Source organism: Protopterus annectens, chromosome 7.part0, assembly GCF_019279795.1.
Source record: "Protopterus annectens isolate FY-2018-M chromosome 7.part0, PAN1.0, whole genome shotgun sequence".
Taxonomy (NCBI): domain Eukaryota; kingdom Metazoa; phylum Chordata; order Ceratodontiformes; family Protopteridae; genus Protopterus; species Protopterus annectens.
Window position 1 is genome coordinate 956,194,045 of NC_056739.1, and position 10,000 is coordinate 956,204,044.

The 10,000-nt window shown below is 38.7% G+C and overlaps 1 protein-coding gene across 1 annotated transcript in view; it reads left to right on the plus strand.

Moving 5' to 3' along the window:
• CFAP20DC (CFAP20 domain containing) overlaps positions 1-10,000 on the plus strand; it is a 2,639,303-nt gene that overhangs the window by 1,510,856 nt on the left and 1,118,447 nt on the right. The window contains exon 12 of the mRNA XM_044076355.1: positions 827-1,164. Coding sequence (XP_043932290.1) covers positions 827-1,164 — 338 coding nt within the window. The remainder of the gene's footprint in view (positions 1-826; positions 1,165-10,000) is intronic.

Here is a 10,000-nt window from a genome sequence, read left to right on the forward strand (position 1 = left end):
AAGAGCAGTCCTTTAGTATTGATGTGGACAGACCTGGATAATGAATATTTAATCTTATGTTAAGTATGTAACTATTGAGTTCTAATCCTTCATTCTCCATTTACTCACTTTATCCTCATCAGGGTTATGGTACATGAAGCTAATCCATAAAACCAAATAAGATAAAGTAGGTATTCAAAGAATGAAAGAACAAATTATTTCTCTTTCTTTAATGCAGCTGTGGCATCCATGGGGTACCCGGTCCCACATAGTCATGGATGTTCATGGCCCCTTATTAGCACTAGTTTCATGGTGCTAATGCAGATTCTACTCATTGTTTATATTTTTGTCTTACTCTATGAAGCACTTATATGTACTGCTCACTTGTACCAGCCAATTCCTATGTAATTCTAAGTTATTTAACAAAAAATTATATATGGGATTTCTGAATTACCATGGGTTTTATCCTAAAAATCCTTTATAATTTATTCTGTTGCATTTTGCTTGCAGTGTCTTATTCCTTTATGCTATTTGCAATATATCTTAAGCACAGTCATAACTACACTATACTTTTGCATTTGCATTACTATATACTTATTTCATTCTTAAGAGCTGATGAAATTGTATATTCGTTTTGCACTTCCTGATGCTACGTTTGTGATCATTTGCTTTGGTTTTTACACAGCTTCATATATATAACAATTTTAGTAAGATATTTTCTTTCTAAACCAGTGTCTCTCACAGTTTGAAAACTGGCAGTTTATTACCCATATTTGATGTAACTGACTGTATATTATGTGTCTGTAACACATACACATTTTTAAATGTCTTTTTTTATGTTTTCCAGATGAGTGGCACTTTCCAGAAGATTCCAGTGACAGCTTTCAGCTTGCTGCAGCTCAACAAAGCACAAATCAACTTCAGTGCTCATGCAGTAGCTTGTCTGGGCAGCTGGTAGACAGTGACAAGGAAAATGAGAATGAGTGCAGTGAAAGTGAACCCCAGCTAGAAATAAAGGACATTTTTATGTATTCTTCCCACCCCAGATCAGCTCCCCATGGGAAGTCACACAGTTTTTCCGGTGAAGGATTTACACTCCCACAAGATCTGATGAATCCTACTGAAGTGGAGAGAAGAGGGGCCCGGATGGAGGATGACTTTTATGGCAGTGACAACAGTGAAGAGGTAAGTTTCATTCTGATAGTTTGGACCTTGAAAGGATGTGGCAACAGCATGGTTATACATGGTTTTACATTGCAATCTAGCTTCATTTCCTCAGAATACTGACATTTCCTCAGAATACTGACATTTCAGTTTTTTTTCCCCTTGGATCTCAGAACTGTGGTATGATAGTCAAAGCACTGACTTTTCACTTTTATTCCCCTGAGATAAAGATACATGTGTAGTGATTTAATAGACAGTCGCATGGTGAATCACAGTTTAATTCAGCAAAGTTCTCTGGCAAAAGCTGTGTACTGTGAAAAGTACTGTCTCTAGCATGGCTTACCTGACTTCAAGACCACTGAAGCATAAATCATGTAGTCTTTTATGAAACCTTAGAGTTAGATATCTGTAGAGTGCTACATACCTGTGTGTGGATTGCACAATTCATTGACATTTAACTTGTATTTTGTAAAACGTCATTTCATATTGGGAATGTTACTTTCAATTTTCTGACTGTGTCAAAGAATGCTTTCTTTGAAATTCTTTGATGCAGTTCTACATCATATTAAGTATTACAGACAGCTACTTGTATCCTGAAGTTCTTTTAATAGTGCTCCCTCTCTTTCTATATGTATATATATATATATATATATATATATATATATATATATATATATATATATATATATAGGTTTACCGACATAATGTTTAATTTCATAATGTCTAATAGTCATTTGGCTGAAAAATAACATCTCAACCCAAAACACTGAATTATCAAAATGTCTACAGTCATTTCATTGAAAAAGCAATGAGATCAACCCTACTGTTTTGCAGGGGGGCTATGCTCCCTGCACCCCCCACTTAAATATATCAACTCTGGGATTGCACTACAGTGCAGAAATGGGCAAATTCGATAATTTCAACATTGTGTGTTGACTAATTTTATTTCAACATTTTGATCATTTAATATAGTTTGTTTAACCAATTCAGTTTCAACCATTTAGCATTCAACATTATGTTGGTAAACCATATATATATATATATATATATATATATATATATATGGGTCTACTTTGTTTGATAGAAAACACATTTTACTGAAACTCATTTAGTCAAAGCCTCATTTCACTGAAAATGAATTGCCTGAGAACAATTCACTGAAAGCTCACTTAACTGAAAACTCATTTGACTGAAACTCATTTAGTCTAAACAGGTGTATGCCCTGTTCCCCACTGTAGTGCGATAATGGAGTGAGTATATATAGTAAGGTGGGGTGTGGGCCCCCCACATTGAGGGGTGTGGGGGCATAACCCCCACATAGTTTGGGTATATATTATTTTCTGGAAAGAATTATTCATTTGACTTGTAAGAATCCATGTCTGTGGTTTACAACATTTAAAATAGGTGGGGGCTATGCCCCCCACACCCCCCTTACTATATATACTAACTCCAGCATCGCACTACAGTGGGGAACAGGGCATATACGTGTTTAGACAAAATGAGTTTCAGTCAAATGAGTTTTCAGTGAAGTGAGCTTTCAGTGAATTGTGCTCAGGCAATTCATTTTCAGTGAAATGAGGCTTCGATGAAAAGTGAATATGTTTTCTATCAAACACAGTAGACCCATATATATATATATATATATATATATATATATATATATATATATATATATATATATGCAAATATTTTTTAAGTATTTACTGCTGTAATACCCCTGATAAAATGGTTGGGATAATGTTTAAGGTGTTCACTTTACAGACATGAGATGAAGAGTTTGATTCCCAAATAAGATAGCTGACTAGTCGTAAAATGGCCCATGAGAGCAGCCTAATACTAATCTAATCCAGTCTAAAATCTTGTTGCCTGTATTATAATAATGTTATTTGTTAGTCTGTTATGCAAAAATGATCATCATTGTCAACTTTTGTACTTTTTTATGTGCCTCTGTTAACCAGGAATGCCTAGCTAGGAAGTTTCAATTTTTAGTGGATTTCTGGAGAATAACGTCTCCAGAAGCATTAAACTACAGATACATAAAGTCATTACATATCAAGAACATGATGCAGCACAATGCATGGGATGTGAGTGTCTTATAGCTAGAGAAAGAGGCAGAAGTAATGTTACATACATACATACAAATAATTCAAGCATGGGCATTAATGCCCTTTTAGCTTGCCAATATACCAAAACACTTGTTCCCATAACTGTCCATGCTGTTCTTAAAAATAACTAAACTAGTACTTGCTTTAATGTAATTAGGTAGTCTGTTCCATACATCGGCTACTCTGTCAGAGATCCGATTAGCACACTTCACATTCCTATAGAATCTTGTAATAGGTTGTCTGATGATTCTCTAGTACTTTTTGATAACCCCAAACATTCCCAGAGGTAGCTGTCTCTAAATGCCCTATATACCTGAATAAGATCTCCTCTTAAATATCTGTAAGAGACACTATACAAGTTCAGATATTTCAGTATTTCATAATAACTTAAATTTTCACATCCATAGATGCCCTTGGTATATTTCTGCTGTACTCTTTCCAGTTTACTTATGCTTGTTTTCTTATAGGGTTTCCATATTGTTATTCCATACTCAAGTTTGGGTCTAATGTAACTAACAAACAATGACTTCATTATTTTTGATTTCCTAGATTTTGCAAATCTTTTTATACAACCTATAGTTCAATAACTATCATTAACCAATAGGCTGACATGATTAGAAAAACTCATAGCTGAATCTACCCATATGCCCAGGTCCTTAAATGAGTCTACAGTTTCAATCACTGTGTGCTGTATTAAATATTCACTTTTCAATTTATGTCTCCCAAATTTCGTATGCTTCATTTTTGATGTATTTATCAGCATATTATTCTCTTGTGCCCAAATGGTCAATTTAGTCAAGGTATTTTGCAGACATGCCTTATCAGTAACACATGTAATCAGTTTACCCAATTTCAGGTCATCTGCATATAGACTGTAGAACCCCTCAGATGAAAAAGGTCTGAAAGATGCATTCTAAATAAGTAAGGGCCTAGGACACAGCCCTGTGGGACACCCTCCCTGGGATTCAGTAAGGTTCCATGCAGGAATAGCTTATTCCTACACGGAAGCGACCATTTAGGAGCAGCACGGCAGTGCACCATGCATAGTAATGAAGGCGCGCCGCCTCAGCTCAAACAGACATTGAGCATGGACGAGTCTAAGGGGCATGTCTGAGAGCATAGCTCTCACAATATACACGCCCCCGTAGTCAAGAACTGCCATTTGGCAATTACAATGAGTGAGACTGCTCATAGGGGGTTGCATACCCCCAACAGCATAGATCAATGCAAGACTATCCAGATATGTGGCACATATGTCTGGCCTGTCCCTCATTTACCCTGCCAAACCACTGTGATGATCTCATCTGAAATAATGGCAAACATATGAGTGTCAGATATCAAAACCGTCAGAAAATGTACATAAAAACAAATCCCGTTACCCTAGCAACACCCCCCTAGGTTTATAAGAGCAATATTTAAAATATAATAATATAAGCACTTTTTTTATCAAACAGATTAAATTTAACCATAGGTTCACTGGTTTGCCCATTGCTTAGCTACGCATACTGTAGCATAAATGGCACAAGAAGAAAAATATCAAGATACATGCAAATGAAGCAGTAGTGCAATTATGTACTGGTCAAAGCATTCGCCTTACAAGCAGTCATTCTCGGTTCGATTTTCACTCCAGTCATTTCCATTTTCCATGTCAAATCACTTTATGAACAATATTTTTTGTTGTATAACCTACTATATGACATATATTTGTGAACTGGAGTACTGCATTAAATGCAGATGTGAGGTATCATTGTAATTTAGTCTTTCAGCTTTTCCCGGTTAGGGGTCACCACAACTCCAGACCGCTAATGATTGGCAGTGGATTTTACGGTGCTGAGTTGCCAGCCTGATGCTCAACCTTCAAAGAAGGCACACCCATTCATGCACGCACCTACCTGCATGTCTTTAAACGTCATACAACCACGGGGAGGACATGCAGACTCCACATAGAAGGTGCTCCAGCCAAGAATTGAGCGGGAGAACCTCTTGCTGTGAGGTGACAACGCTAACTGCTGCACCACCACGTCATTGTAATAATGTTGTAAAATCCACAGATAAACACAAGTGCCCCATACAGTAGATGTACACATGAATCAGGGATACAAATCGAAGGTAATGATAAATCCATAGACTGTACAAATCCACCACCTTCCCAAGAACCATGTTACATTCTGTCTAAATTAGTGTGGGGGTAAGCGGGAATAAGCACTATTAAGCAGTAGTAAGTGGGAGTAAGCATATTTAAGCAGCAGCAAGCAGGTTTAAGCCTGTTTGCACGGGGATAAGCATTGCGCACACAGGTCAAGCAATATTGAAGCTAACCATCTGTAATCATATTTAACTGGAAGTTAGCATTGCTTACCATCAAGCAAGCCCACACAAACCTGTTTACAGTTGCTTAAAAGTGCCTTAATCATTCTGTATCCAACAGCCGCTGTTCTGCCCAGCAACAAAATAAACAGCCCTTGCAGGTCTTGAACCCAGGATCCTGTACACTATAGTCATAGTAGTTAACCAGTAAGCCATCACAGCAGTACATAAGATTGAGGTATCACCACACAGATGCTCACTATAGGAAAATCAAACTTAACATGTGAAAGGAATCTATATACAGTTTTATGTTGTATAACCTACTACATAACATAAATATGTGAACTGGAGTACTGCATTAAGTCCAGATGTGAGGTATTATTGGAATAAAGTGTTGAAATCCCCTAATAAACACAAGGACCCCATACAGTGTACGTACACATGAATCATGGATACCAAACACATATATAACATGTCATGAATAATAAATCAATGCCAAACAGCAAATAGTATGCAAATTAAAAATTAAGCAATGCTAAGCATTGCACAGCCCTGCTTACTAGGTGTAAGCAATGTGTAGGCCAGCTAAATCAGTTTGTCCATTGATATACACCTTTAAGCAATGCCAACATTAGGTAAGCAGGTTTGCCCATAGCTTAGCATTTTCAAAACCATCCAGTCATGGCAAAGTGTGGGAAATCTGCCCTATTTAAACCCCACAGGTGAGAATATATCTCATAACTGGTTGTAGCTTCCTCCTGTAGGCACTATGACTGGTGTAGGAGAAGGAGTGAACTTCTGGGTGCAGTACTGGGGCATCCAGGAGTCCAGTGTCATGGCAGGACTCCTTGTTAAAGACCATGATAAGAGACTGCTGCAGGGCCATTACCAGGGTTCCCAATATAAAGTGGAAGCCTATGACTGTCTCATCCATGATCTCACCATTGCCACTGGCATACCTTGAACTGGTGAGCATGTCAGGCATCACTATGCCAACCTGAAGCAGAGAAAGAGGGAGCTCTTGGATCAGTGGATCCAAGAGGCTAGGTGGACAGGTGATGTCCCAGCCATGTGTAAGTATCAGTCTACTACCTGTTTAATAATTGCCAGCTCATGTATATTATGGACAGGTATGGCTAAATATTCCTCTTATGTCTTTGACAGCGGCAGACAAGTGGGCTGTGAACTGGGAAACCCATGCCTGTCGATTGCAGAAGTTGCATCGCGAAGCAGGTTAGTAATACTCTTGCTTGTACTGCCATAAGAAATAAATCTAAAAGTAGTGGAAAGTTAATTGCCAGTATAAAACCTGTATTGTGTATGGCATGTACTGAATAAACCAGACCATGGCAGGAAGAGTCTCATATAGGTTGTATGTAAATAAAAGGTTAACAGCCTGACAATAAAGTTCTAATTGCTGGACTGCTTGTGTTTACTCTGGTATCATATGGTAATGTAGTGTTGCAATCTCTTAATAGTACTGTTGTATTAAGCACTGTTACCCACACTGTGCTACATAAATAAAATGTGTAGGAATGTCTGTATACGACTGTTGTAATCACAAGAAGTCATATTGTACAACTGAGAGAGACTCAGACAGAAAACAGTGAAAAGATAGACAACATAATCCAAATAGGGTCTATATTAGAACACCGAACATTCAAAATGTCGATTGTTCTAATATCGAACCCTAGCAATCGAAAATACAAAACACTGAACATTCGGAACAGCAAATTTTTTTCCTAAGGAAAAAATTTGCTGTTCCAAAACACATACACACAACACAAGCACACCAAACAAACAGCAATCTACACACATACACCTAAACTCGTACACCTAACCATATACTAAACTATACATACACCACTAACTATCCACTTATCTTAACCCAAACCCCAACCCTAAGATCCATCACTATCACACAGTAACCTCACCCGCGCACTAACCCTAACTCACCTACCCCACCCTAACCCCAATGTCCACACAATCGCACACTTACCTGACTCTCGCCCTAACCCTAACTCACCTAACCCGCCCTAACCCACAGGTCCACACAATCGCACACTTACCTGAACCCGACCCATAACTTTCCACCAGAGCACTGAAAATACCGAAGCAATAGAAACAGAAAACTGAATTCTTTCCCTAGGAAAGAATTCGGTTTTCTGTTTTTACGATATTTTCGCTGAAAACAGGTCGATATTAGAACACTCAACATTTTAAATGTTCGGTGTTCTAATATAGACCCTCCAAATAGCACATTCAACTGAGATGTGAAGTGTTGTAGTTTTAGTACACACAGCCATGGTTCGAATCCTGGGAGTGGTAGTAAGCTGTATGCAGAATCATACCCCACAACTGTACAGCTATTGTCAGAAAGTCCAGATTATTGGTGCAAGTCCCCTGCCTGTCACCCTGTCCCCCTGGCAAATCAGTGGGATGATCCCAGAAGTTTAGGCAGCAAATAATGGCATACAACTGATTGTTAAACATCATAACTGTCAGATGTAAATCCATAAGAACAAACCTGTCACTCTAGCAACGTACCAAAGTGTTATGAGAGTAATAAGCAAAGTATGTCCCAACTCCACCCCCATGTTGTGAAGCTATGACCAGAGTGTGTGCAGTAACAGAGTGAGATGTATGTGCATAGTAATAATGTGGAATCTGGTAATATGTGTGACCACATTCAGGTAGTGTTAACAAACATTCCCCCCACAGTTCTGTCAGATATGAAAACTGTGCCTAGAAATAAATGATTGAAATCTTGCACTGGTACTCTTTAGTCTGGTATTGTATAGCAGTGTTAGTGTTGCAGTATCTCTTACTAATAAGGTATTACTCATCACTATCATCCACATAGTGCTACATAATAAAACTATCTAGGAAACCCTGTATAATACCTCACAAAGAGGATTACTGGCCTCAAACAGATGCCCTACGCAGACTGTCGCAAAAAAGTCCGGCTTTACTCCGTCGCATATTGCCTACTCAGATGCGATCTCTGCCTAACATACAAAGCTATGTCAAACCCAGAGCTGTTGGACATGCTCCACTTAAAGAAATCCCAATCCCTCTGAGCTACACGCTCTAGGGACCTAAACCTTGTCACCACAATAAACAGAACATGCTGGAGGGATAGATTCCTGTCCCAGAGACTTCCCATACTCTGGAACAGACTACCTATCTATGTCGAACAGAGCTCCTCATTAGCACTCTTCCAGAAAAATCTTCATTGGATGGGAAATGGGAAATTCACCCCGGGGATCACATCTGTGGCTCTGCTTGACAGGAGCACAGGAAAATAGTTTCTTGAGTGGCGAAAGCCAAGGCACCTTTTTAGCTAGGCTTATATAGGCCCTAGGGCCAATAGCCTAGTACCTACCTATGAACCTATGAACCTAAGAGGGTTGGAATTGCAAGGTCAGATTGTAAAACCATAGGAGACTTATAGAAAGACTTCAGAAAAAAAATACACAGCAAATATTTATATAGCACACCGAACTGTGATGCACACTGTGTTATTGTAGTACACACAGCCATGGTTCAAATCCTGGGAGTGGTAGTATGCTGTATGCAGAATCATACCCCTCGACTATGCAGATCTGTCCAGAATGTCCAGAGAATTGGCCCATATCTGCTGGCTGTTACCCAGTCCCCCTGGCATATCAGCGTGCTAATCTCTGACATGTAGGCAGCATTTAATGTCATATAACTGACTGTCAAGCCTGTAAATATTTGGAAAATGTCTATGAAAACAAATCTGTCATTGTAGGTTTATGAGGGCAATAGTAAAAATATGTCCCGGTTTCACCTGCATGTTGAAAAGACATGCCCAGAGTGTGAGCAATAAGAGATGGAGACATATGTGCATAACATCAACCTGAAATCTGGGAATATGCATAGAAACAGTCAGGTAGTGTTAACAAACAATACCTCCACAGGTATACCAGGTAAGAGGTGTATACTGCAGGTAAAACTCAGTTCATGTATATAATTGTTGACATCCATACCACTGTCCAAACTAAGGCCATAGGGTAGTGTAATAATATCTGTAAGGTACAGATCACAGCACTAAAAAGGAAAGTAATGAGAACTACAGGGATATACAAGTTGTTAAATAACATCTTTCTCTCGCCCCCAGCATATCTGCAACAATAAAATAAATACACAACTCAGTCGGTATGTGCACTATTAAATCTACTGTTGGGACATATGTCCTATTGTTTGATAAATATTGAAATTTGTTCTATGCATGTAAAAGTAAAATAATGTCTTTCGGCTTTTCCCAGTTAGGGGTCGCCACAGCGCAACTCCGGTCCACTAATGATTGGCAGAGGATTGATTTTTACGGTGCTGATTTGCCAGCCCGATGCCCAACCTTCAAAGAAGGGACACCCATTCATGCTCGCACCTATCTGCATGTCTTTAACATCACTCAACCG